Source organism: Rutidosis leptorrhynchoides, chromosome 8 (assembly GCF_046630445.1).
Source record: "Rutidosis leptorrhynchoides isolate AG116_Rl617_1_P2 chromosome 8, CSIRO_AGI_Rlap_v1, whole genome shotgun sequence".
In the NCBI taxonomy this organism is placed as follows: domain Eukaryota; kingdom Viridiplantae; phylum Streptophyta; class Magnoliopsida; order Asterales; family Asteraceae; genus Rutidosis; species Rutidosis leptorrhynchoides.
In genome coordinates, this window is record NC_092340.1 from 340,920,542 (window position 1) to 340,948,418 (window position 27,877).

General features: G+C 33.5%; 3 protein-coding genes across 3 annotated transcripts; 2 read left to right on the plus strand and 1 right to left on the minus strand.

The window, feature by feature from the left end:
- Positions 1 to 8,886: 8,886 nt before the first annotated feature.
- On the minus strand, positions 8,887 to 12,923 carry LOC139864562 (uncharacterized). Its single transcript, XM_071853144.1, has 6 exons — positions 12,849 to 12,923; positions 12,468 to 12,660; positions 12,233 to 12,359; positions 10,377 to 11,974; positions 9,704 to 9,820; positions 8,887 to 9,602 (listed from the first exon to the last, which is right to left on the minus strand). The coding sequence occupies exons 1-6, from the start codon at positions 12,921 to 12,923 to the stop codon at positions 8,887 to 8,889; spliced, it is 2,826 nt and encodes a 941-aa protein (XP_071709245.1).
- Positions 12,924 to 16,460: 3,537 nt separating this feature from the next.
- LOC139861592 (protein DGS1, mitochondrial-like) lies at positions 16,461 to 19,524 on the plus strand. Its single transcript, XM_071850027.1, has 7 exons — positions 16,461 to 16,658; positions 17,360 to 17,497; positions 17,752 to 17,913; positions 18,084 to 18,278; positions 18,597 to 18,707; positions 18,861 to 18,961; positions 19,079 to 19,524. Exons 1-7 carry the CDS (start codon positions 16,482 to 16,484, stop codon positions 19,194 to 19,196), a joined length of 1,002 nt encoding a protein of 333 aa, XP_071706128.1. The 5' UTR covers positions 16,461 to 16,481; the 3' UTR covers positions 19,197 to 19,524.
- Positions 19,525 to 23,028: 3,504 nt separating this feature from the next.
- Positions 23,029 to 27,311, plus strand: LOC139864563 (protein FAR1-RELATED SEQUENCE 5-like). Its single transcript, XM_071853145.1, has 4 exons — positions 23,029 to 23,098; positions 23,193 to 23,272; positions 24,891 to 27,182; positions 27,282 to 27,311. The coding sequence occupies exons 1-4, from the start codon at positions 23,029 to 23,031 to the stop codon at positions 27,309 to 27,311; spliced, it is 2,472 nt and encodes an 823-aa protein (XP_071709246.1).
- The last annotated feature ends 566 nt before the right edge of the window (positions 27,312 to 27,877 follow it).

Here is a 27,877-nt window from a genome sequence, read left to right on the forward strand (position 1 = left end):
TGTGAAGTTGAGGTTTGCGATGCGGTTGTTGTTGGTGGTGGTAATGGTACTGTTGGTGTTGTTGATGGTGGTACTGTTGATGCCGGTGGTGCTACTGGTGCTTGTAACCTTTGCACCATACTCTCTAAAGCCACTATCCGAGCGCGAAGCTCGTTGACTTCTTCTATTACACCGGGATGATTGTCGGTTTAGACGAGTGGATGAATAAGATCTAAGATTTGAGATAGTATATAATCATGACGAGATACCCAGAAAATGGTGTCTCGAACAGGTTCGCCGGTAAGTGCTTTAGGTTCTTCACCAAGAGGGCAATATGGTGGATGGAAAGGATCGCCTTCTTCTTGTCTCCAATGATTAAGGAGACTACGAACCCATCTCCAATTCATCCAAAATAGATGATGGCTGATTGGTTGATCCATTCCAGGCACACTGCTTTCGGAGCTTGAGTGGGATTCCATTTCAGAATCCGAGGGACTTGAACTAATGACGAATTCCATTTCGTACGATTGAATAAAGGACTTTTCGATATGAAATAATTTTTCGGCTATTGGATGATATTCTAATTACACAGAATATATATATATATATATATATATATATATATATATATATATATATAGAGCAAAAGATTTCGTAGATTACGGAGGAATTTACGGAATATGTCAGGCAAAGTTTACAGTAACAGATACGCTAAGATATGAATTAGCAGATACGCTAAGTTATGAATTTTGTCTATACACTATTCATGCAATCAATGCAGTAAGATGTGTCTAGACTAAGAATGATAAGCAAGTAATTTTCGACAAGAAATGATAAGCAAAACTTTTTTACATGCAGACACGGTCGAAGTCCAGACTCACTAATGCATCTTAACAACTATCAGTTAGACACACTAATGCAAGACCTGGTTCGCTAAGACCACCGCTCTGATACCACATGAAGCGACCCGTCCTAATCCATAAGGACGCATACAATAACATATGGTTACATTGCGAGGTTTTGACCTCTATATGATACATTTTACAAACATTGCATTCGTTTTTTAAAGACAAACTTTCATTACATTGAAAGTTAACAGGTATACATACCATTTCATAATATTCAACTATAAATGACCTAATCTACCATTTACTTAATAATAATCTTTATTGGACACAACGACTTGAATGCAACGTCTTTTGAAATATGCCATGAATGACTCCAGGTAATATCTTTAAAATGAGCAAATGCACAGCGGAAGATTTCTTTCATACCTGAGAATAAACATGCTTTAAAGTGTCAACTAAAAGGTTGGTGAGTTCATTAGTTTATCGTAATCAATCATTTCCACAATTTTAATAGACCACAAGATTTCTATTTTCATTTTTCATAAACATCATCTCATATCAGGCATTTCGCACAAACTGCATAGAGATAAAAATCATTCATATGGTGAACACCTGGTAATCGACATTAACAAAACACGTCTAGAATATCCACATCATTCCGGGACTCTCATCGGACATGATAAAATCGAAGTACTAAAGCATCCGTAACCCGGATGCGGTTTGTTAGGCCCAATAGATCTATCTTTAGGATTCGCGTCAATTAGGGTGTCTGTTCACTAATTCTTAGATTACCAGACTAAAAAGGATGATATTCAATTCGATAATCCAACCATAGAATGTAGTTTCGATTACTTGTGTCTATTTCGTAAAACATTTATAAAAGCAGCGCATGTATTCTCAGTCCCAAAAATATATATTGCAAAAGCATTAAAAAGGGAGCAAATGAAACTCACTATATTGTATTTTGTAGTAAAAATACATATGGCGACATTGAACAAGTATAAGGTTGGCCTCGGATTCATGAACCTATATCATTTGTATATTTATCAATATACATACTGGAAATCGAACAATATATATATAAATTTATTAGTTATATCCCTTTTATATTAATAGTATATATATGTTTCATATATTCATTTTGTATATAAAAATATTAATTTTTGTTATGTTATATGTATTTAAATATATCATTTGTATATTAGTAATAGTAGTTATAATAATACTAAAATAATATTACTAGTGGTAAAAATGTTTATAATACTTAATATTATTAATGAGTTAATAATGTTAATAATTCTATATTAATAATAATGATAGTAATGATAGTAATGTAAAAATATTAATCTTATTGTTAATTTTAATTATGATAATGATTTTAGTAACTACATAATAATACTCATGATAACATAAATAATAATACTTATAGTAATATTAGAGGTGATAATAACAACCTTAATAGTAATATTTATGGTGATAATAATAATTATAGTTATGATAATAACACCTATTTAAATGATAATAATGATAATAATAATAATACATAATGATAATACTAATAGTGATAGAATGATACTAGTACTAATAATGATAGAATAATACAATTTCTAATTTTAATGATAATAATATTAAATTTTTATTACTTTCATAACAATAATAATAATCATAATCATAATTATAATGATGATAATAATTCTAAAATGATAAAATTTCTAATAGTAATATTATTAATTCATATAGTAATAATAATGATAATGACTATAATACTTATACATATAGTAGTAATAATAATTTTAACACTAATAATAACATAACAATAATAACCATAACAATAATTATACTAGTAATAATAATAATAATAATAATAATAATAATAATAATAATAATAATAATAATAATAATAATAATAATAATAATAATAATAATAATAATAATAATAATAACAATACTAATTACAATAACAATAATAATAATAATAATAATAATTATTATTATTAATATTATTATTATTATTATTATTATTATTATTATTATTATTATTATTATTATTATTATTATTATTATTATTATTATTATTATTATTATAATGCTAATGGAAAAGAGAATAAAAGTGTATACCCTTTTTAATTGTTTTTCTAAAAAGAAATGCTCCAGACGGGACTCGAACCCGAGACCTCTCTCTTAACCAACTCCCTTCCCAAACCACTGAAGCCCTCGTGAGTTATTGTTATAATATGCGTTTTTAATCATTTATTATGTACAAATCTGTTGTCATCTTCCTCTTATCTTATGTGTATCATTCTAACTATCATCATCATTAATCCGCATGTTTTGATCCAACAGACGTTATATGGCCAGAATAAGAAACTAAGATACGGCAGCCCAACAACGAGTAGTCCATTAATGGCTCACCATTGAAACAAGCTCACAGTCCACATATCAAATGGGTCGTTTATATTTATGCAGTTTAATCGACCAAACAAAATGTATGTACAGCTCATCACTTTAATTTTGTTCGTATATACCCTACTTGTCCCCAATCATAATATAATAGATACAGAAGTGTTTGTTTGATTCATTGGATCCACCACTCAACCCACTAACATAAGTCAAAAAGGTATTCGCTTATTATTAAAAGAAAATAAAAGAAATGAATTCAATTGCAACAGCCTTCAACGACCACACAACAAGTGGGAATTTCAATAATGAGATTGTCGGCCATAATGAAAGGAATATTACGCAAAATCAGCTTTGATTTATGATATATATTAGTTGTTTGTGTGTTTAGAGTTTTGAACAAGAATTAGGAAACAAGAAGATGGCGGGTGTCAAAAATTTCAAAGGTTGGTTATTGTGGTGTTCGAACTTAAGATAGAAACAGAAACAGCGGAGTTTAATAGCAGTAGTTTACTCGATAGATTTAAAGTGGTGGCGATAGAAAAAGAAAAGAACATGAAAGGTGGTCGTGATTTATATGGGTAATGGTTTAGGTGTAATTCCCTTCGAACAGAATTAGAACAAACACAAGAAATCAGCGAAACAGTTTGTTGTTTGTGATCAATGGTGAAGGTGGTGATTGATGTTGTTTGAATAGTAGAAAACCCAAATGGGTTTCGATGGAATGCTAAAACAGAAGTAAAGAAACATAAACCAAAACATCACCGGTTGGAGAATACCTCATATTGATCACGATCGGTAATAGAACAAGGTTTGAACTACTTGCAGGTGTTTGTTTGTGTGGAACCAGATCCGAAACAAAAACAGTAGCAAATGGTTGATGTTTAATTGGAACTGTAGCAACAAGTTGCAGGGTTAATTGTAGTGTTTACTGGGGGTGTTTAGTTTGTGATTAAAACGGAAAAGAAAAAGCAACCGGTTGACGACGGTTAGATAATCATGGTGATGAATGATGAAGTGATGGTTTGCGTAATCAAAGGTGGGTGTATTTATGGTTGATTCTCGAATAGTCAGACAACAAATCATTGGATCGATTTAGAAGTTTGTGATCGGAACAAATGACATAAACAAGCAATAACTTTGACCCATAGTAAGTATAGCAATAGTAGCGAATACATAGTGATGGTTTGAGTTGGCTTTCGGTTTGATTGCAACTTGATCACGAGTAAACAGAAAGAAAAGTTAGTAGCAGAAGATTTGAAGGTTGTATTATAGTTGTTTAGCGGATGATGATGATGAATCTTGGTGATAATTTTCGAAGAGAGAGAGAAATAAATGGTGGTTTTTCAAGTAGGTTTGTAATGGTAGCTCATGGTTGATGGTGATTCAAGGATTAAACAGAAATATAGTCGATGGTTGATAGTTTTGAGAGTAAGAGAAGAGTACTAGTTGGAGTTTAGAGTGGATAATTTTGGTGATTGTATCATGGTGTGTATGTGTTATGTATATAATTATGAGATAGAGGTAGTGGAGATGGGTAATCGGTTGTGAAAGTGAAGGGTTGGAGGTGGTAGTGTTTTCTAACATGTAAATTCCCGTACATGTATATTGATATAGATAGATAATAGAATTATTATAATATGTAACATCAAACAACTTGTCTAATATAAAATATAAATAATAATTAACATGTGACATTAAGCTAAAACAGTATAGCCATCAATAAACTTGTCATCATTCAATCGACATCCAGATTTAAGGAGCAATATTTCGTGCGCTGTTGTTAATCAGTGGCGGATAAAGGTTTCCAGAAAAATTCCAAATTTTTACAGTAATTATATTTATTTATTTTAATCATTAATTTAAAATAAAATGGTCATTAACTTTTTAAAATTATTAAATAAAAATTAAATTACTTATTAGCCATCAACCTTAAGTAAAATATAAAAAGTTTAAAATTTAACAAATAGTTCCTAAATACATTTTCAATAAGCCTATAATTTATAAAACTCATTTTCGGATCGCCATTTATTTTAAAATCACAAAAGTTTGTATTAAACTTATTTAATATCCATCGAATTGTGATTGAGTGTTACTATCGTTTACTAAATAAATTCGAAATCACAAAATATATAATTAATATACTTTTTTTATATATATATAGATATGTTTTAAATAATAATTATCATAATATCATATTTTTATTTTATTTTACATAATTACTTTTAATAACAACAACATTTAATATTTCAAATTATACATCCAATTATTGTTTATATATATATATATATATATATATATATACACACACATATCTATTTACAAATAGTTGTTCGTGAATCGTCGAGAATTGTCAAGGGGTAATTGAATACATGAACACAGTTCAAAATTTTTAAGACTTCAATATTACAGACTTTGCTTATCGTGTCGAAAATATCAAATCGTATAAAGATTAAGTTTAAATTTGGTCGAAAATTTCTGGGTCGTCACAAATGCGTCCTTTGTTACATTGATTCCAAAGAAAAAAGATCCAATGGGACTTGGTGATTTTCGGCCAATTAGCCTTATAGGTAGTTACTATAAGATTATCTCCAAGTTATTATCGAATCGTTTGAAGAAAGTCATTCCTTCTCTCGTGGGTCATGAGCAGAGTGCGTTCCTAAAAGGTAGATTTATTCTCGATGAGGTGGTAATTGTAAACGAATTTATTGACTACCTAAAGTTAAAGAAGCAAAAGGGGGTCCTTTTCAAGGTAGGCTTTGAGAAGGCGTTTGATTGTATTAATTGGGACTTTCTTATGGAGGTAATGAACTGTATGGGGTTTGGGCTTAAATGGAAAAAATGGATTCTAGCTTGTCTGAAGTCAGCCTCGGTTTCAGTTTTAGTCAACGGATCACCAACAAATGACTTTGCTCTAGGAAGGGGAGTCCGTCAAGGAGCTCCATTATCACCCTTTTTATTTATACTTGCGTCTGAGGGTCTTAATATACTTGCAAAAGCAGCAAGGGATAATGGCATGTTCAAGGGTGTGGAAATTGGAATGGATAGAGTGGTAGTGTCATATTTACAATACGCTGACGATACCATCTTCATTGGGGAGTGGAGCCGGTCAAATATCTATAATCTACAATATCTTCTTAAGTGCTTTGAACTTGCTTCCGGGTTGAAGGTAAATTTTAATAAAAGTTGTATTTTTGGTATTGGTATTAATGTGGAGGAGGTGAATCATGTAGCTAGCCGTATCGGTTGTCAAGTTGGTCAATTTTCATTTACTTATCTCGAGTTACCCATTGGTTCATAGATGAGGAAGGTAAAAGACTGGGAATATGTGATTGATAAGATAAAAATGAGGCTATTGGATTGGAAAATGCGTTCGTTGACTTTCGGAGGAAGAGTGACTCTTATTAAATCGGTGCTTAATAGTCTCCCATTGTATTATTTCTCGTTGTTCCGTGCTCCTCATTGTGTGATTAAAATTCTTGAGAGGGTGAGACGTTCTTTCTTTTGGGACGGGACAGGGCCGGGTTCCAAAATCACTTGGGTAAAATGGGAAAACACTATTTCACCTTATGGGAAGGGGGGACTTAATATTGGGTCGCTAAATAGCAAAAATTTGGCATTATTGGGAAAGTGGTGGTAGAGGTTCAAAACCGAAACCAACGCACTTTGGGTCAAAATTATTCGTAGTATCCATGGTCCGGATGGTGGTTTGGAATCGGAGGGTGTTCCTCCTCGGTCTCAAGCTACTGGAGTATGGGCTAACATTGTGATGGCAGGTTGCTACTTGGAAGAGTTAAACATCCCTTTCAGGACATCTTTTTGCAAAGTGGTCAGAGACGGGTCATCAACATCGTTTTGGAGTGATCTGTGGCTTGGTGATAAGAGGCTTCATATTATGTTCCCTAGACTGTACAGATTAGAGAAACACAAAGAAGCCCTGGTCAGTGATCGAGTGGAGATTGTAGATGGCATTTCAACAACAAAATTCGAGTGGATCTGAGACCCATATGGACGAACAGAGGCTGATTTTAACAGGCTAGTGCAGATGGTTGAAGATTTCAAGTTCGATGCTAGCAAGACTGATTTTTGGACATGGTCGTTGGCAAGGAATGGTAAATTTACGGTAAAACAGTTAACTTCTTTAATTGACGAACAGGTTATGGTGAATGGGGCTGGCCTTCAAGAGACATTACGTAACAATTTGGTGCCAAAGAAAATTGAAGTGTTTGTTTGGAGGGCAACAAAAAAACGTCTTCCGGTTAGAATAGAACTTGATAAAAGAGGTATCGACCTACACACGGTTAGATGCCCTTTATGCGATGATGGATTGGAATCGGTTGACCATATGCTGATTTTTTGCAAACATGCAATGGAGATTTGGGATCGGGTTTTTAAATGGTGGGGTATTGGTTCGTTCTCAAATTTTAGCATTAATGAAATCCTTAGAGGCAACGCTCCAAATTCGATGACAAGTCTTGGGAGTAAAGTGTGGCAAGCGGTTGAATGGGTATGTGCATATTTCATTTGGAGAAATCGGAACAACAAGGTTTTTCGAGGATCCTCGTGGAACTTTTCGGTGGCTTTAAATGAAATACAAACCAAATCATTCGAGTGGATTTCACATAAAATTCGAGGGAAGAAGATTGATTGGTTTACTTGGATTAATGATCCGAATAGCTACCTAAACATTTAATTATAGTGTAAATCTCGTGTAATTTCTATTTTTGCTGATTGTATTCTGTTTGTTAACTCACAAACAGTTAACATGTTTGTGAGATGAGTGTGTTCTGCTGTTGGATTCCCACTTAACGGCTTCCAACATTTCATTGTACAAATTCTGTTATGAATATAATGCTTGCTTTTCCAAAAAAAATAAAAATAAAATAAAATTGAGACGCCATGAAAAATGGTAAAATCAAATTTACATGAGTTTTAAATACTGCATGCAATTTACTTGAGACTCTAAGAATCAGTCAAGTCGTCAATAAATCGACGCTTACTGTCGACTCAATAACTAAAATCGTAAGTAAATTAAAATAGTTAGACTTTAAATATATGGCTAGTAGACCAAATTAATTGTCCGCTCCACCTAATGGATAAAACATCACTCGGTCAATCAATGCTCGCATGTCAGTCAATAAAGTTGGTGTCTCGACCGTTGATTTACGCTTAACGTTCATCCACAATGATGCATTGGGAGCACCGTGAAGTGCCAATTAAGTCATCCTCAAACAAGTTTTTAATGTTCAAGTCGTCCTCAATGAAGTTATTGCATCGACTGTTTTTTTTTTTTTTTTGAAAAGCCGACAAATATTAGATTAAAAAGGAAAAGATACAACCAGGAGGGCCTTAGGCCAATTTACAAATATAGCAACTAGAGCATAAGCTAAACATCTAAACACGAAAACATCTAAACACGACTAGGAAGAGACAAACTAAAAAAAGGATCACGTATATATAAAAACAGTGTGTATAGTTAATTGATGGTAGGAAAAAGCCTTCATCCATCGGTTACTACTAGGAGGGATCAACTTGTACCAAGACAAGCCGGATTAGGACACGAAATACAGTGCTGAACAAGCAGCGACAAAGCAATCGAGCCTAAAACCACTTAGAACCCTCTAAGTAGTAATTCAACAGAATCCGGCATAAAAAACCTACCTTAACCAACACCTACTTTTGAGAGCGATGCATCGAAACTTTTGGGATTAGTGATCCAAGTTAACCAATTCATTGAACCTTTTTTCCAACGAACGTTTATCCACTCGAAACTTTTGCTTTGAATATCTGTGACGGTCTTTGAGGAGCTAAGACAATTACCTCTGAACGTACGAGCATTCCTATGAGCCCAAACATGGTAAGAAGTGACCCAAACAACTGCTTGCCAAATGGTTATTCCATGATTGGAATTTAAAAACGGGTTTGGACTTTTTGCAATGTCGGAAATATTTGAGATAGGTAGATGACTAAAATTCCACCATTTTTTAATTCTTTCCCAAATGTCTTTTGCAAAACTACATGTAAGGAGCGTGTGGTGAAGAGTTTCAATATCGTCATCACAAACCGGACATCTCAATGAGTGAAGATCAATACCTTTTTTATCTAACGAGACTCTAACGGGCAATTTGTTTTGTTTCGCCCTCCAAACAAAGATACCTATCTTTTGAGGGATAAGTGGGTTAAGGTTCGTAGGTTGAGGAGGAGACGCAAGTGCATTTTCAGCTGCTAGCGAGCTGAGAAACTGAACCAATGAGCTGGTTGAGAACCGACCCGACGGGTCAAGCTTCCAGGGCCATGGGGATGCAGGCGGCCGAGAAGGGCCAGCAGCAGGATGAAGCGAACTAGCGGGAGAGCATGCAAAGGGGTGTGCTTTGATGGCTTCGGTAAGAGAATAAAAAAAAGATCATATACATTACGCCATCTCGGGGTCAAGGTCCAATTCCATTTGAAAACCAACGGGTTAACTGATAAATCCAAACGATCGGCAATGGAAGCATCTATTGAAGCCTCGAGTTTGAAAAGTCTCGGATACGCGTCTTTGAGAGGCACGTCTCCTATCCACTTGTCAATCCAAAATTTCGTACCCGCACCATTTCCTACATCTTTGACAAAAGCATTAGAAAGGTTACACCCTAACTTAGTTAGGGTGTTTTCAATTTTAATAATATTATACCAAGGGCGACCTGAGAGGTGATTCAATTTGTTTTCGGGTATCAAGGTAGTGCATCCCAATCCCCCGCCCAATCCATAAATACTTTTGATAATTCGAACCCAAAAAACATTTTCGCCCGAGAGGAATCTCCACCACCATTTGGTTAGAAGTGCAAGGTTTTTAGTTTTTAAGGAGCATACATTTAATCCACCAAATTTGTAGGGTAAAAGTATTTGATCCTATTTAACCCATGCCATTTTTTTATCGTCATGAGAACCCCCCCCCCCCCCCCCCCCCCCCAAAAAAATCACGACGTATCCTTTCAAGTTCTTTAGTTACACTAACCGGTGCTTTGAAAAGTGAAAAATAATAAAGTGGGAGACTAGTTAAGACCACTTTAATTAAAGTGAGGCGTCCTCCAAAGGATATAGTTTTAGCTTTCCAATCCGATAAACGTTTTTTAAACTTTTCGAGAATAGGTGCCCAAGTATTGAACGAACTTATTTTTGCCCCAATTGGGAGCCCTAGGTAATTAAAAGGAAAGGACCCTTCTTTGCAATTAAACCACGACGCTAAGCTAGCAAGTTCGGAGTTAGTTGTGCAAATACCATAAACATTACTTTTGTTAAGATTGATTTTTAGACCCGATAAATCCTCAAAACATTTAAGAATTTTCAAAATATTTCTAACCTCGACTTTATTCCATTTTCCAAAAATGATTGTGTCATCCGCATATTGGAGGTGTGACACAACAACTTTATCTTTTCCAATTTCAACACCATTTATTAATTTTTTATTTGTAGCAATTTTCAAAAGTTGGTTTAATCCTTCTCCCGCAATGATGAATAGAAAAGGGGATAGTGGGTCCCCTTGTCTTACACCTCTTTTGGGGAAGAATTGGTCGGTGGGAGAGCCATTGATTAAAACGGAAATAGATGTAGAATTAAGACAAGACAAAATCCATTTGACCCATTTAGCCCCAAACCCCATTGAAGACATTGTTGAGCTAAGAAAATCCCAATCTAGACAATCAAAAGCTTTTTTAAAATCGACTTTAAAAATAAAACTCTTTTGATTTCTAGATTTGAGGTCTTCTAAAGACTCGAGAGCAATTAAGACACCATCAAGTATATATCTATTGGAAATAAAGGCGCTTTGCTCATCGCCTATTAGTCCCGGGATTATTTTTCGAATTCGGTTTGCAAGTAGTTTGGAGAGAATTTTGTAGTAACTCCCGATGAGACTAATAGGCCTAAAATTAGAGAAATTAAGAGGATCATTGACCTTTGGAATGAGTGTAATGAAAGAGGCGTTGCACCCGTTGGAAATGGATCCCGTTTCCCAGAACCACTTAAGTGCTTTGAGGAGATCGTCTTTGATTATGTCCCAGAATTTGATATAAAACATGATGTTGAACCCATCCGGTCCCGGAGCCTTATTTCTACCGCAACTCTTTATAGCATCAAGTACTTCGGTTTCGGTAAAGGGGGATTCTAAAGCTTCGGCCGAAGTTGCTTCAATTTTAAGCCCGTCCCAATTATTTAACATCCATGGTTCCGAAGTGTTCTTTTTGAAAAGCCTCTGAAAAAAAGAAAAAGCTTCATTTTTTATAGTTAAGGGATTAGAATTCCATACCCCACCTATGTTGGCACCATGAATGTTATTTTTCTGATTTCTCCGGCGAATGAATGAATGGAAAAATTTACTATTCTCATCTCCTTCTAAAGCCCATTTGAATCTTGATTTTTGTTTAAGCATTTCTAATTGAGATTTCTCTTTTTGAAGGAGGTTTTCTTTGTCTACCATCCATTTGTTATAATCCTCATCATTTAGAGCGGATATTTCGACTTTCTTTTCCCACTCATTAATCACACACGTCAATTCTTCAATTTCCGTTTTCAGTTTACCATGAGAAGTTGAATACCACCTTTTAAGTTCTTGCTTGACTAACTTGAGTTTGTCCCGAAAAATGCAATCGGGTTTGGTGCTATTTGTTCTTTTGTTCCAAGTTGTTTTGATGATGTCAAAAGAGTCTTCGTGCATTAACCATTCGTCGAAAACTTTCACCGGTTTTGGTCCAAAATCAATGTCTCCATCTCTAAGAATAAGTGGACAATGATCCGTGTGTTTTTTTATCCAAAACTAAAACATTCAAATTTGGCCATTGAAGAATAAGGTTTTCCGAAACAAGGTATCTATCAAGTTTGCTAAATTTTGTACCATTATCACTAATTCGGGTGTATGTTCTTCCACCTAAAGGTAAATCTAGCAATGAGTTGTCCTTGATAAAATCGTTGAAAAGTTTAGCGCGTCGTTCACAAAATTCCGTATTTTTCATTTTCGAGGAAAATCTAACTTCATTAAAATCGCCAAAGAGAGCCCACATAGCTCCATTTTCAGGATATCATTAAGGTCGTTCCACATCTTTCTTTTTTCTGAATCAGATTGAGGGCCATAGATGTTCACAAGAATGATCTCGGTACCTACATCTTTTCAAAATCCTTTTATCGCAATAAAGGAATCACGCTCAACAACACGGTTAGCATTAAAAAGATTGGGGTCCCAAATCGTAATAATCCCACCCGAGTTACCTTTCGATTTTTTAAAAGCGTATTTATAATCACAACTACCCCAAACCTTCTCCACCCAAAATTCCGAGATTTTTTCGGCTTTTGTTTCCTGAAGGGCAATTACATTTGGCTTTTGATTATCACAAACCCGTTTAAACCAATTGAATTTATTTTTATCTTCAAGACCTAGACCTCTAATATTTAAAGATAATATCTTCATAATTAACAGATTATAATATCACGAAAGAAATGAAACGAAGACAGAAGGTACCTCAGAGATTGAAAGTAGGCTGTTTTCGTGTTAAGCCCAAGATTTCACCGACTTCCTCAATATTAAGTGACTTTTCTGAGATGGTATGTCCATCGACTGTTGTTTTACGTCTAAGACTCTTTTACAAAGACCTCACGAAGTTGCATCGTGACCACTTCTGACATTGTGAAGTTCCAAATGCAAACACCTAACATCTCTTTTTTCATTATAACGAATGGTCTAATTGATAAATAATTCAATCAAGCAATTGATTATATAGTAAGAATAAAAATAAGTATAAATATAATAATATTGCTTCAAAAAAATATTAGTAATAAGTATAAGTAATTATAAGTATAAATATAGATATATAGTAATTTATCTTCATAAAAAAATTAGTTGTAGAAAAATCAATTCATAAATAAATAAAAAGGAAATTGCTAATAACAACCGTAAGGCGTAAGGGTTGTCGTTAAGGTGCATAAAAAGTTAGTACATCTTAATAACTGACACATTAAACATAATAGTCGTGTACACTTTATTTATGCATTTTAACAGAAACTTTAGCAACCTTTAGAGCTTTCGTTAGCATTTTTCATAAAAAAAATTTGTATTGCAATTGAATATAAATATCAAAATATAAATATAAACTAGTTTTATGAGCCCGTGCGTTGCACGACACGTGAATTAATTAGCATTCGGTAACGTTAATATTAATATTAATACTTATCAAATGTACAATATGATTACAATTACAATGGAAAAAAGCCATTTATTACTGATATCATTTGTATACGAAACATTAGTATTGAATACTAACAAATAATTTTTGAGCCCGTTTGTTTGAACTATTTATCTACGTGACAAATAGTCGATAAAATATCAAACATGAGCCCATAAAAAGTTGCTTTAAAACTGATTGTTAATACTAATTTTTTATTTACATCTCTAATTGTATATGCTTTTAATCCAAACTAATTTTATTATGTCAAAATCTCAAATGAAGCAGAGCAGACATATATATTATCTATAAAGATTACTGGAGAAAATTCGGACCAATCCGAAGGCATGACCGGTAAAACCCCCTCCCCGCTGCCCCACACTAAGCGAAAGGCGACCTGGATGGATACTTCAGGTCAGAGATAACATTGAGTGCAATGTTGCAGCCCAGCAGAGTCGAACTCCTGACCTCTCGCTGATACAATTACAGCGAAAAACCCTTTATTATTGATAACATTTGTATCAAAAACATTAGTATTGAATACTAACGCACAGACTATGAGTCCGCGTAGACTATGAGCCCCTCCGGTGAAATTATTTTAACTTCAATTAATAAGACACCAAACATGAGCCTCAAAAAAGTTGATTTAAAATCGATCATTAAGAATAATATTTTATGTACAGCTCTAATAGTATATATGCTTTTAGTACAAACTAGTTGTTGAACTCTCGCTTCGCGCCGGGGTTCGGTTTTCAATGTATTTTATTGCGTTTAGTTTGTAAAATTATTTCGTGGCTAAAGAATAATGTCGTTGAAGCGCAACTCGAGTCGAACTAAAAGGTATAACCCGTAAAAGATTTAAATGTTATTTTAAATTAACAATATATGTCTCAAATATTATATTAACGCAGTTTTTTAAATTTATGTACAGATTGTAAATTACTTTTATATTATATAAAATATTATCTATAAATAATATTATAATGTTAATAAACAAATATCTATTTTATAACACGGTAATTGAATAATCAGTTAAAATATTAGTTACCGTACATTTATGGTGCATTCTCGAGATTTTTATTTAATGGAAAGGAAAGGAAAGGAAATAAATGGATTTAAAAATAATAGTGATTCTTGAGTTTTTATTTTAAGCGAAAAGGAGGGGAGAGCAGAGGATTAGAACGGATAATACATTAGTATTTTGTTAACAACACTCTTCGCTCATATTCAGACGGATTGGGAATGATAGTAAAACACTCTCGTCCATTTTATTTTCCATTTCTTTCGACTGAAAAAAACTCGAGAATATAGCATTAGTTTCTAAAGGGAGTTTGAATTAGCGCTTTGATGGAGATTATTTGATTAGTACGTTTTTAAAATGTAAATAATGGTTTAGGATGGGATGTTTGGTTCCAAAATCCAAAAGTGATTTTTTACGTTTTTAATTTTTAAAACATAATAAAATAAAATAATAATCATAATCATAAGCAAATATAATTATGGGAATTATAATCATTGAATTCTTTATATTATTTAGAGGTGTATCATGTCCCAAAATAAGGCGATGAGAGTTTAGTCGATAACAATGAATAGATTTTCAACGATTAGAGTTATTAGTTCTTGAACAATTAACCCGATCATAAACCCTGCGGCTACATACAAAGTCAAAGTCAGAAAACACCGAAAAAAAGCCATCGTTTTGCAGGGCCAAATAACGGCAACGATAACGATGGATGCTTCTGATTCTGTTTCAAATCAACAACTTACAAATTCCGGCGCTGCTGCTGATTCATCATCCATATTCAGTTCCTATCAATACTACATTAAAGTTATATGCCAACGTGTTTTGGGCTTACTTCCTTCTTCATTATTAACCGACTTATTAAACCTTCCTGAAAAAATCACATTTTTTGACAAGATTACTAATCTATACAAACCAAAAATCGTGCCTTCATCGTCACGTAGAATTCGACACACGTGTCTTCCTCTTCCACTTCCTTCACAATCTCTTGAATCATTCGAGTATGGCTCTAATTCATATTTTGGTTGATGCATTTTTCTATTTATATTTTGGTTTAGAGATTTTAAACGTTTTTGTGCCTCTAGAAAACTTTAGAAACGCGCTCAAACGTTAGGTATATATTAGCATTAGCATTATAATGATGAAAACATGATTAGGGTATTAATTTTAATTTTGTTCACTTTATATTCAGTCTAATAACTTGTCTCAGTTGCTATTATAAGCTTTAGCTACTGAGAATTTTGAATTCAGTATCAGATATATGGAATCATTGTGTTAATGCACTTGTAAGCAGAGGACTTTTTTGCTTTGTTGGTCCCTGTATTATACTCCATTTTGCTAACAGCATCCCTTGGTTATTAATTTGGTCTTTAGAATCGTTTGTTTATAAATATTTTGCAATCAGTGTCCCTCGGAGGGACGCTGATTGCAAATTTGCAATATACCCCATTTTGCTAACAGCGTTCCTTCGAGGGACGCTGATTGCAAATTTTTGATAATCAAAGGATTCTAAATGCCAAATTAATAACCAAGGGACGCTGTTAGCAAAATGGGGTATAATACAGGGACCAACGGAGCAAAAAAGTCTAAGCAAAGTTTAAATTTGATTTATTCCTTCAAATTATCTATCTGTATGTGTAGTAAAATGCTTTGTTTTATAGAGTTTTAACTTCAATTGTACTTAAAACGAAGTCATTACGTACTTAATATATATGCTATATGATCCAGGTTGACACCTGAGGCATCCAGTGTGTATGAAGTTTTAGGAGACATAGTGGAGCATGTATTGTTCAATTTGCATAGTGTTGAGAAGAATCTACAGTTTTGGAAAACTAGAGCAGAGGTATGTATTCATTCATCTTTACATGAAAAAGAAACGATATATAGCTTATACTCATCCATAGATTCTTATCAAATGGGCCCACTTTTCAGCACTATCTTAGATTGTTGACATGTGTATTCAACGTTATCTCTAGTTGTATATGAGTAATTAGTTTATTACTTGTGTTGCATCAGGGATCGACTTCTCAGAAAGTTTACTTCATGGTTTTCGAGAGAGGTCCTATAGCATTTCTTGATGGTTCTGCGAAGCTGTTACATGACTACGTTTTTTACGGTACCGGAGTGCAAAATCTTTCGTCTTTAGCGTCCGCACATATATCAGAGAGGATAAGTGTCTTAACTAGCTTAAGAAATTCTCTAGCTACATTTTTAGCACAGGTTTGTTGCTTTTTTCATGGAAGATATGGTTCTTTAGCCTTGTGATGAATATCGTTGAAGTTAGATATAACTGTTGGAACTTCATCCATATTTGAATATTACTAGATGTTATAATGGGTATGTGTAGTTAGGAGCTTTAGTTTCTAGCTTTCATTAAAAAAGCTCTTATTTAATAAAAAGCTTCTTTTGGAAAAAAAGAGCTTAAAACTTTTCGACGGAGGGAAAAGGCTAGAAGCTAAAACTTCATGGAACTAGCGTTTGAGAAAAAGAACTCCTAGCTTTTTGTCATTTTACTCTTTATTTTAATAGTTTCAGTTACTTTGTCAAACACATATAGAAACGTACCCAATATACTAAAAACACCTGAATACATATAAAAAAAGCTACCAGCTACCAACTAGTTTTTCCAAACATACCAAGTATACTAACATTTATACATCTCTTTGAATAATTTGATCATGAAGCATGATCCATGTATATTCTTATATATTAGGCTATTAGCCAACTATTTAGTGTCCTTAAATATAGTGACACACGTTCATTTTCGTTAATTGTAATGCTTATACGGTTTGTGAAATTTCGAAGGACATACTGATAGATCATAAAAATGTGTTGACTTATTATTTTTATTTATACATTTAGGTTAACTCATTTTGTCATTTTGTTTATTTTTTATTTATTTATTGTTTGTTACTCATTAGGTCTATGAGGAAGTTGACCAAATTGCAGAGCAGGTTGTAAATGAGCCCGAGAAGTCATTGGCTCCATTAATAGGCACCATTAATGGTTTATTTCTAAAGCTTGAAGCAACAATTGGCCATGTCAGTGCAACTCGTCAGGTGATTATTGTGAGTTGTTATACTTGGATGAACATATTATGTTATGCTATGTATTTAATTAGGGAGTTTAACGATTTTTGGTAATCAGTTTGACACTATCTAATTACTGCAACTAATCTAATTATTAATTAAATTTAAATGGTAGAATAAAAATAAACAATTAACCCTTCTAAAATCTTAATTTTAAGACTTCTATTTTATTTTTAACGATTATTAGTTTCATGCACTCATTTCATTAATGATTTAATCTGTAGGTTGGTTCGTCTGTTGATGGGAGCTATTCATCACCTTTGCTGTTTGAGAAACTGCCAGACATAAACCAAGAAGGGTCTCAATGGACCGATTGTACGATTAGAGATGCAATCAACATGGTTTATTTGAATCTTGACAAGCTAGATGTATACTTATCTCTATTGGTAAGATTTCGTTCACTTACTTCAGTTTTTAAAATCTTTTTTTTCTCATGTTTGACTTATAAATATGGTGTATGATTTTGTCAATCCTTTTGTTGGAAAAAAAAGGTTATGACTTTATACAATTAAACAAACTACTTAATAATTTTAAAGGTGTGTTGCTATATTTTTAGGTTGCCAAACACCAAAAACCAAGGAAAATGACCCAACATTGGATTCTTTACACAGTAGTAGCTGTAGGAGTTTCATTATTTTCATTATGGCTTTTACGCCATAGTAGATTGGCGGCTAGTTCTGATATTGATAATTGGATTATTGAAGCAAAAGACTCTTTGAAGGGCTTTTTGAACGACCATGTTGAGCAACCGGTAATAGTTTTCTTTTGTTCTGTTTTCACTTATTTAATAACTGAAACCATTGTTACTGACAAATTGATCCATTGCAGCTCATCGCTATAAGAGATGAGCTTTTTGAGAAATTTAGAAAGAGGCATAAGGGAGTGATGGAACTCGAACAAGTTCAATTATGGTTGACTAATATTGGCTTAGTTAAATACATTATGGAACTTGAAGAAGTTTAATTACTATTACTATTACTATAGGTGCATAGTTAAATACATTATGGTTGACTAATATTGGCTTATCGAGTACATTTTCTGATTATCTTATAATTCTTGTGTGTCTCAGGACACCAGGGCAGAAGGCAAAGGAAGAATTGCTCGGGTCCAAAGAAGACACTTAATTGTGGAAATTGAGAAGAGGATATCGCAGTTGCAGAATTTTATTGACCAGGGGCAGGTAAATTTTATTACTCTTTTGACTTATCAACTTAAAAAAAATTTGAATACCATTTTCATTGTCCAACACTCAAATGGTTAACGGATAAGGTTTTGCCCTGTTCACAGTCAAACATGGATAATTTACTAACTACACGTTGGCTTGTATTTGCAGGAGAAAGATGCTCAATGTATGCATGGATTGATTTTGTATACTTTGGACCGCCTTTACAGAGCAGTCGAGAGGCCCGCTAAAGCGACTGGTGAATGGCGCAGGTTAGTTACTGTCTTTAAATTTCAAAATATATTTTATTACTATGATCTCAATTGTTGTATTGTTTGAAGTTATTTCTATATTTGTATACTTGGCTGATTGAAGTATATTATAAATAGTTTGAGACAGGATATATGTGATTTGGGAAAGCCAAACCTTCAGACTTCAAATATGCTCATAGTCACTTCACGTATCAAACAGATGTACGAGTGCTTGCGTCCTTCAGTCAGTCGTTAATGAACCATCCTCCTTGGTGACAATCATCGAATTTTGATATGTTTGATTTCATCATGGACTAAATGAAAGATGATGAAGATAAATTGGTCTGTATTAGACAATTAAGTACAACTGTATACATATTTATATTAGAGGGTCTGGATGGATCAGGGATATACCGTACCGATACCGAAAATTCCGATACCGAAAATAAGGAAAATCGAGAACCGAATACCGTACCGAAATCGGTACCGGTACCGGTATCGGTACTGGTATTTTCGGTATTGTACCTTATGGTATCGAAAAATTGTTTTTTTATATAATTTTCACTATTCGTATTATATGCTATTCGGTATTCGGTATTTTTTAATATATTTTTCACTATTCGGTACTTTAGTATTATAAAATATACGTTAAAACGATAATAAGATGTAGTTTTCACTATTCGGTATTGTCCCTACTGGGTACAAATCAATAAATTTGGTACCCATATAAGCTATTACCTACAAATCAATAAATTCGGTACCAACACCGATTTTCCGAAAAAATACCGGTACCGTCTGTATCGTACCGAAATCGAAAATGACAAATTAAAGGAACCGAAACCGATACCGAATACCGATCGGTACCGTTTTCAGTACCGGTACGGTACCGGTTCGGTTTCGGTATTTTCGTAATTTTGCTCATCCCTAGTCTAGATTGCAAATATATAATCTTATATATACTCACATTGTTCCAAGGGTTCACAATAAACAAATACAATACAATATTCTTTACTTTGTTTATCTTGGTAACAGAGCTACTGTAAAAGCTATTGCAACCCTAACCCTAAAAAAAAAATTGCTGCAACCCTAACCCTAAAAAAAACAAAGCCGATGTCACAAAACTGTAATGGCACTTCTTGCCCCCTTCACCACAACCGAGAAAACAACACACAACTCTCACAAGTTTGGGTTCAACTTATCTCCAACTAACTATGGTTATTGGAAGATAATGATCGAACCCTTTTTCACTACCAATAACCTATTTGATTATATTGATGGCACAATTCCCTGCCCCTCGCAGACCATCCCATCTGGATTAGAGAAAGAAAATACCAGAGTACAACCCCAACAACTAAACCCCAACTACACAAAATGGGTTTCCAATGATGCCCATAGCCAAATGCTTCTTGTCTCCACCATCTCTGAGGCGTCATTCCAACATGTCCAAGGATCAACGTCGCGTGAACTCTGGTTATCTCTTGAACGTGCCTACGCACCTCACACCTCATCTAGGGAATACACCCTAAAAACCCAAATTCTTGGATTGGAGATGAAGGCTGATGAAACTTCCTCCGAGTATCTCACCAGGGCCTATACCTATGTCGAACACTTTTTTCCGTTTCAACAATCCAATACACCCACTCATATATCCACTCCAACCAACACCACAAACCCCTACATCTCTATTTATCCTAATCCTAACTTACAACCAAGTCACTCACCCTCCACCGAACCTACTACTCAAACGTCTACACCAGAAGCAACAACCACTATCAACCCACCTACACAACAAACCAATACTCAACCATCTATCATTCACACATACCAACGTTGCTCAAAAGTCACTGATTCTGCCACTCAAATACCACAGCCACCCCAATCAATGCCTAATGATTCTGCCACTCAAGTACCACAACCACCCCAATCAAGTCCTACTGATTCTACCACTCAAACACCACAACCACCTCAATCTATTCCTGCTACTCCCACACAGCCACCTCAACCCACTACCACAGCTCCCTCTACTCAAACTAACCAACCTACTCGTTCTCGCCCAACTTTAACAACTCGTCCTAATCCACATGGATGAAGTCATCAACAATTGGTCCCATTGCGAGGTGTTGTCCTAAATATGCCATGAATGACTCCATGTAATATGAGCAAATGTACAACGGAAGATTTCTTTCATACCTGAGAATAAACATGCTTAAAAGTGTCAACCAAAAGGTTGGTGAGTTCATAGGTTTATCATAACAATCATTTCAATATATTAATAGACCACAAGGTTTCCGTTTATAAATATATGTACACTCGCAAGTGTATAAAAGTATTCTATAAGTTGTTGAGCGCTTCGGTAACCATACTTAACCATTAATGTGGCATATTCCCTTTATTATGAAATCTCCCTACACTGCACCAAGTGTAGTAAAACGAAGTACTATGTAACCGTTTACGATACTAGAGCGACTAGCCCGGTTGGGGTTGTCAAACCCGATAGATCTATCAATAGGATTTCCGCTTACATGTTCTTCCAACAGGTAAATATTAGTTACCAAGCTATTAGGGAAGATATGCAAGGTGGTACAACTCAACGTAGAATATATTTTAAGTACTTGTGTCTATTTTGTCAAACATAAAAGCAGCGCATGTATTCTCAGCCCAAAAATATATTGCAAAAGCAATTAAAAAGGGAGCAAATGAAACTCACCATACTGTATTTTGTAGTAAAAATACATATGACGATAATGAACAAATGCAGGGTTGACCTCAGATTCACGAACCTATATCAAGTATATATATATTAACACGTATAATATTAATTAACTAAGTTTATAATGTATTAAGATTAATTTTTATATTTTAGATAAATAATATTTGTTGTACTAATAATAAAAATATTACTAATGATATTATTAATAATAATGATAGTGTTAATGAAAATTAAATGATACTTTTAGTATGATAATATTATTAATATTGATATTTTTAACAATAAGGATACTTCTAATAATAATAATAATAATAATAATAATAATAATAATAATAATAATAATAATAATAATAATAATAATAATAATAATAAATATATAATAATATACTAATAGTAATGATAATAAAAATAATGATACTTATAATAATAATATGAATGATAATACTAATAATAATGCTAATATCAATAATAAAAATGATATTAATAATAAAAATAATTAATAATACTTATAATACTTATATTAATAATGTTATATAGTAATTGTAATAATGATGCTTATAATAATAATAATGATAAAAGTAATAATAATAAGAATAAGATTTATACCATCTTCATCAAGGATTCACCATCATCATAATAATATCGTTATCAACCATATTATCATCATCGAGCAACCATCATCATCATCTATAAATCACGCCATCATCATTTTTAACATCATCTAATCGTAATCATCTCGATCATGCTTATCGTCATCAATGATTTACTTAATGGATTTTGAAAATCCATTACTAATACACTTAGAGTCCAAGATACAAGCCCATATATATTTTAAAAGGAGTCCATGGTAAAAGCCCATTTATATTTTTAATTAAACCCACAAGTTAGCCCAATACATGTTTTAATTAAACTAATTGGTGGATTTGTGGCTCGACTGGAAACACGAACGTAAAAACGCATCATCAATTCTACCGCATCATCATCGTCACGCTATCATCCCTCATCATCAAAATCATCTTCGTCGCTTTCATCAGTCATCATCATCATCATATTAACATCACCATCATCGACACCCTTTATCATCTATATCACCACATCATCACATCATCATCAACGTATTCTCTGTAACATCATAATCAAAATCATCGTTTGACGAAATCAAGACTATAACAGTAGCTTGATGATATCTTGAGTCTTCAACGATAACAAGAACATAGGTAAAACAATGGTTAACGGACTATGGTGGGTGGCATGGTGTTGTCCGGTTGTTCACGACAGAATCAAAACACATGAGCAGGAGTGATGGTCCATCGAATAAATATCGAAGAGAGAGAGAGTGTGTGGCGGTTTTTGGGGTGGTTTTAAGTGTTGGCCAGCGATGGTGGTTCCCGGTGGTAGTATGGTGGTTCATGATGCAGGGTGGCCTGAGGTGAAGGTGGTGATGGTTGGTTTGCAGTGGTTTTTAGTTACATATGTACATGTATATATTTAGAGATGGAGAGTTTGATAGTTGAAGTTCTTGGTGGTTATTTGTTGTTATAGTAATGGTTGGGGTGACGGTGGACGGTGGTGCAACGGTGGACCACTGCAGCTGCAGCTACTTCAATGATGATGAGGGTGTGGTTGATCTTAGTTGCAGCAGAAAAAGATGAACTATGGTAGTGATTGATGGAGGTTTGTGGTTTTAGGATGGTAGTATGGGTGATCAAAAGTGGTACTCCGGTGGTTATTTACGGTGGTGATATAGTGCTCGGTGAGGGCGGTGTTATGGTGGCTTGAGTGGTCTTTCACAAGAGATTAAGAAGAAGAAGTAGTTGGTGCTTGATCATTGCAAGTAAATGTATACATATATAATATGCCTAAGTTCCTAACATGTAATAATATTTAAAGTATTAATATAATAATAACTAGGATAAATAAACGTGCCATCCTATTTTTCCTCTGCCGACAGTTTGACACGAGTGATGACATCGTGTCCATTGCTAAACAGTTAACGTATAAAAGTGTTCCGAAAAATCCCAAATTTTTAGATTAAATATATTTAATTATTTCAGTCATTTACTGTTTAAAACATGATAAAAAAGGTTCGAAAATTATTTATTTTCTGTTCCGATTTATAAGTACGGAGTACTAATATTTAAACTTAAAAAGGTAAAAATATTTTTAACAAATCTAAATTCTTCGTAATCGATTTACAGTTCAACTTATATTTTAATCCGTCAAAAACTCGTGTTAAATCTATATGAATGCTAACGAAATGTCAACCGAGTAATACAAACTTTGACAAATTAAGCTCAAAATCATTTATATTCAATATACTCTCTCTATATATATAGACTGTTTTTAATAGCAAGCTTTACTACATAAATATATTATATATTTTAAACAAATAGATTTACTATAATTTTATATATTTACAAGTAATATTTATATACATATTTTATATATATATATATATATATATATATATATATATATATATATATATATATATATATATATATATATATATATATATATATATATATATATATATATATATATATATATATATATATATATATATATGGGAAAAGTGAATATGGGTAAAAGCATTATATAATGTTATATGACAACCCTTACAAAACTACGTCGTTTGACTCCTAATTAATAAAATCAAATTAACCTCCTCCTTAATTCACGCTCACAACTCACGTATCTGCATTCTGCACCTACCCTAATCTTTTTCTCGTCTCAGCGACGATATAAACCTCATCGATCAAACACGTATCTGCTTCATACGTTCAATTCTCTGATCATCCAAATCATCTAAAGGTAAAATCAATTATTCTTATTTCAGTTTATAGAAAAGTGGTCAGTTGGTTATTTTGATGGCAAAGCGTGATGCATAATATTCTTATCTTCTTGCATATTTAATAATTACATAATTTGCAAGTTTCTTTACGTAGAGTTTAAATTAAAAAGAATCAAGATTTATTTTGTTATTTTAATTTTAATCTTCAACCCAACAAAAATTGCAGTTGTTTCATATCGACTATTTGATTTTAGTTTAATAGTTTGTATTTGTGTTTGATTCTAATTACAATGATAGTTAATTGAGGAATATTGTGTTTTCTATTCTCCCAATCCTATCGTATTCATGATAAAATAATAGGTTTAACCTGTTTTTCAAAAACGTTCGTAAAACCTTACAATGTGTGTCAAGCTATTTATATAATTTTTTTCTTGTGTTTTAACCAGGCCATGCATAACACATTGGAATTAAGTCCAACTGAAGACATTGATACAGATGGGATTATTGAGAACCATAGCAATAGTTCAGAATGCGAAAGTCATGAAGAAGATGATTCAAATAATGATTCTGAACTTCAAAATGAGAGACAAAGCGACGATAACAAGGATCTTGAGTTTGAGAAGGATAATAGAGGTATTGATTTGCCTATAATGGGAATGATTTTTGATACCCCTGAAGATGCATATACGTTTTATAATCGTTATGCCTTTGTACATGGATTTGGAATACGAAAACGGAGCACTTTTAGAAATAAGACAACAAATGAGCCTTACCGAAAGAGATATGTGTGCAACAAAGAAGGTTTTAAGGATACTTCAAATAGGATTGTTACAAAATGTCGTAGGGAATCTAGAACAGGTTGTACAGCAATGATTCAGATATCCAAAAATAAATATGGTAAGTGGTTTGTGGATGCTTTTACCGATACCCATAATCATGAATTAAGCACTCCGAGCAAAGTAATGAAACACCGTTCTCATGGAAAGACTCACCGCACGATGGCTACCAAATCTCTTATGTTGGATCTTAGCAAAAACGGTTTGAGACCTTGTCAAATTAAAAAAGTCGTAAACTCTATGAAAGAACCTGACGCACCTGATGTTACTTCAAAACAATGCGCTGATATATTGTCTGAAGAACGAAAAAAATACCGAGGTAAAGAATTTTATGGTGTTATAAAAGATTTCCAAGATAAAGCCTATGTAGATAGTAAACATTATTGGGTTGTTGATTTATTTGAGGACGGGTCTCCAAGAAATATATTTTGGGCTGATGGGAGATCACGAGACGCATACATAAACTTCGGAGATGTTCTCGTGTTTGACGTCACGTATATGACAAACAGGTTTAAGATGCCATTTTCTCCATTTGTTGGTGTGAATCATCACCGCCAGTCTATACTATTTGGAGGTGCTTTACTAGAGAATGAAAAGGAAGAAACATTTGTTTGGCTATTTCAACAATTCTTAAAGTGTATGTTTAACATGCATCCGACTGCAATAATTACCGATCAAGATAAAGCAATTTGTAATGCCATCAAAAAAGTTTTTCCAAATACCCGTCATCGGTATTGTGCATGGCACATTAAGAAGCATGAAACGGAACATCTTCGGCCTCTTAAAGCACGTTTTAGTGATTTTAAAGAGATGTATAAACAGTGGGTTAAGAGTCATACAACCGAAGAATTTGAAGCCCGATGGAATGTTATATGCGATAAGTATAACCTCGAAGGGCATTTGTGGTTAAACGAGAAGTATAACCAACGTACCCTTTGGGCTAAAGTCTTTCTAAAAGATTGTTTTTTTGCTGGGATGACCACAAGTGGAAGAAGTGAGAGCATTCACTCCTTCTTTGATGGATATGTTACTTCTAATACTATGTTGAACGAATTTGTAGTCCAATATGATAAAGCTGTTGAGTGTCGACGAGCTGCTGAAGAAGATGAGGACTTCAAAACAATGAACACGAAAGCAGTTTTTTCTTCTGTTAATCCAATAGAAGTGAAAGCAGGTACACGTTATACTAGCAAGATGTTTGATGTTTTTCAAAAAGAGTGGGTACAAGCGACTAATAATTTAACTCATGAGACTTTATATAAGAACTCAGGAGAGACCAAATATAAGGTTGGTCAAGTTAACGTTGAGAATGTATATTGGAGAACTGTGACCATTCGAATGTTAGATAAGTTAGATGTCACTTGTTCTTGTTCCAAGTTTGAAACATATGGAATCTTATGCAAACACATTTTGTATGTTATGAAGAAGAAGCACATTGAAACTCTACCGGATCATTATATTTTACCAATGTGGACACTTGATGCTAGGTATAGAGTGGATAATTATAACAATAAACTTGAAGATATGGATAGTGACAAAAAAGTTAGTGCCTTAAGTTTGTGGTGTGTTCAATCGAAATATATGAAAGCGGTTGAACAAGCGAAAGAATCTCCCTCGTACCTTAAGAAACTAGATACTCTTTTAGACAAGTTTTTGGAAGAACATACAAATCTAAAAAAGTCTACACAAATTGACCTTCCATCACAAGAATCCAATGCAGGTAGTTCACAAATAAGCATGATGCCTCAAATCTCAATTCGGGATCCTCGGGCACCTGTTACTACTAAAGGTCGTCCAAAGACCGCTCATCGAATCAAATCTTCTCTTGAAGGACCGAAAAAAAGAACATGTTCACACTGCAAGGGATTAGGTCACTATATCACTGGGTGTCCAATAAAGAAGGTACTAGTTGAGTTTTATGTACGTATTCATTTATCATATCTTGTTCTTTGTCTTTTTTATGACTGTTGTATGTGACATTCTAATGCTCCTTTGCATCAGGCTGAAGATGCTGCTGCTGTTTTAAAATGATGATTTATTTATTGTTGATGATTTTTCAATTGTTGGTGGCCATGAAGACATGATGTTGCTAGTGTTTAGTTTATGAAAATGTTGATTCTTTTTTATCAGTTGATGTGGATTGTGTTTAGTGTATGCAAATTTTGATTCTTTTTCCATTTGTTTATGTGGATAGTTTTTAGTGTTCCAAGTTTCATCAATTTATGTAAATTGTTATTCTTTTTTCATCAGTTTATATGTGGATATTGTTTAGTGTATGTGGATAGTGTTTAGTGAATCCCTAGCGAGTATGCATATTAATTATATCAAATTAGTAAAGCCATCATGATGGAACTGGTATTATAAGTTTTAAAAATTTCATAGCTAACACACGTATATGAATTGTTAACAAAAAACATAGCTTGAATCATATTATCTTTAGAACAAATCTTTTCATGACCCAAATAGGACTGGACTTGATTTCACACATGTACTTGTTGAAGCTTTTATTGGGTAAAAAAAAAAAACACAACAACGGCCAACAAGGCCACACAACCAATAAACAAAGCCAAACAACCCAAAGCATACTTAATAATGTA

Excerpts from the sequence above, each read along its gene's own strand:
- LOC139864562 (XM_071853144.1), bottom strand. The coding sequence starts at position 12,923 with ATGAAAAAAGAGATGTTAGGTGTTTGCATTTGGAACTTCACAATGTCA. Across the intron at positions 11,975-12,232 it reads TCTTTGGCGATTTTAATGAA|AGATGGAGACATTGATTTTG; the intron begins GTTAGATTTTCC and ends ACTTATTCTTAG. Across the intron at positions 9,603-9,703 it reads AGATGCTTCCATTGCCGATC|CCATCAAAGCACACCCCTTT; the intron begins GTTTGGATTTAT and ends CTCTTACCGAAG.
- LOC139861592 (XM_071850027.1), top strand. The coding sequence starts at position 16,482 with ATGGTTTTCGAGAGAGGTCCTATAGCATTTCTTGATGGTTCTGCGAAG. Across the intron at positions 17,914-18,083 it reads ATGTATACTTATCTCTATTG|GTTGCCAAACACCAAAAACC; the intron begins GTAAGATTTCGT and ends CTATATTTTTAG. Across the intron at positions 18,708-18,860 it reads ATTTTATTGACCAGGGGCAG|GAGAAAGATGCTCAATGTAT; the intron begins GTAAATTTTATT and ends TTGTATTTGCAG.
- LOC139864563 (XM_071853145.1), top strand. The coding sequence starts at position 23,029 with ATGGTGGTTCCCGGTGGTAGTATGGTGGTTCATGATGCAGGGTGGCCT. Across the intron at positions 23,099-23,192 it reads GGTGAAGGTGGTGATGGTTG|TAATGGTTGGGGTGACGGTG; the intron begins GTTTGCAGTGGT and ends TTGTTGTTATAG. Across the intron at positions 27,183-27,281 it reads CTGGGTGTCCAATAAAGAAG|GCTGAAGATGCTGCTGCTGT; the intron begins GTACTAGTTGAG and ends CCTTTGCATCAG.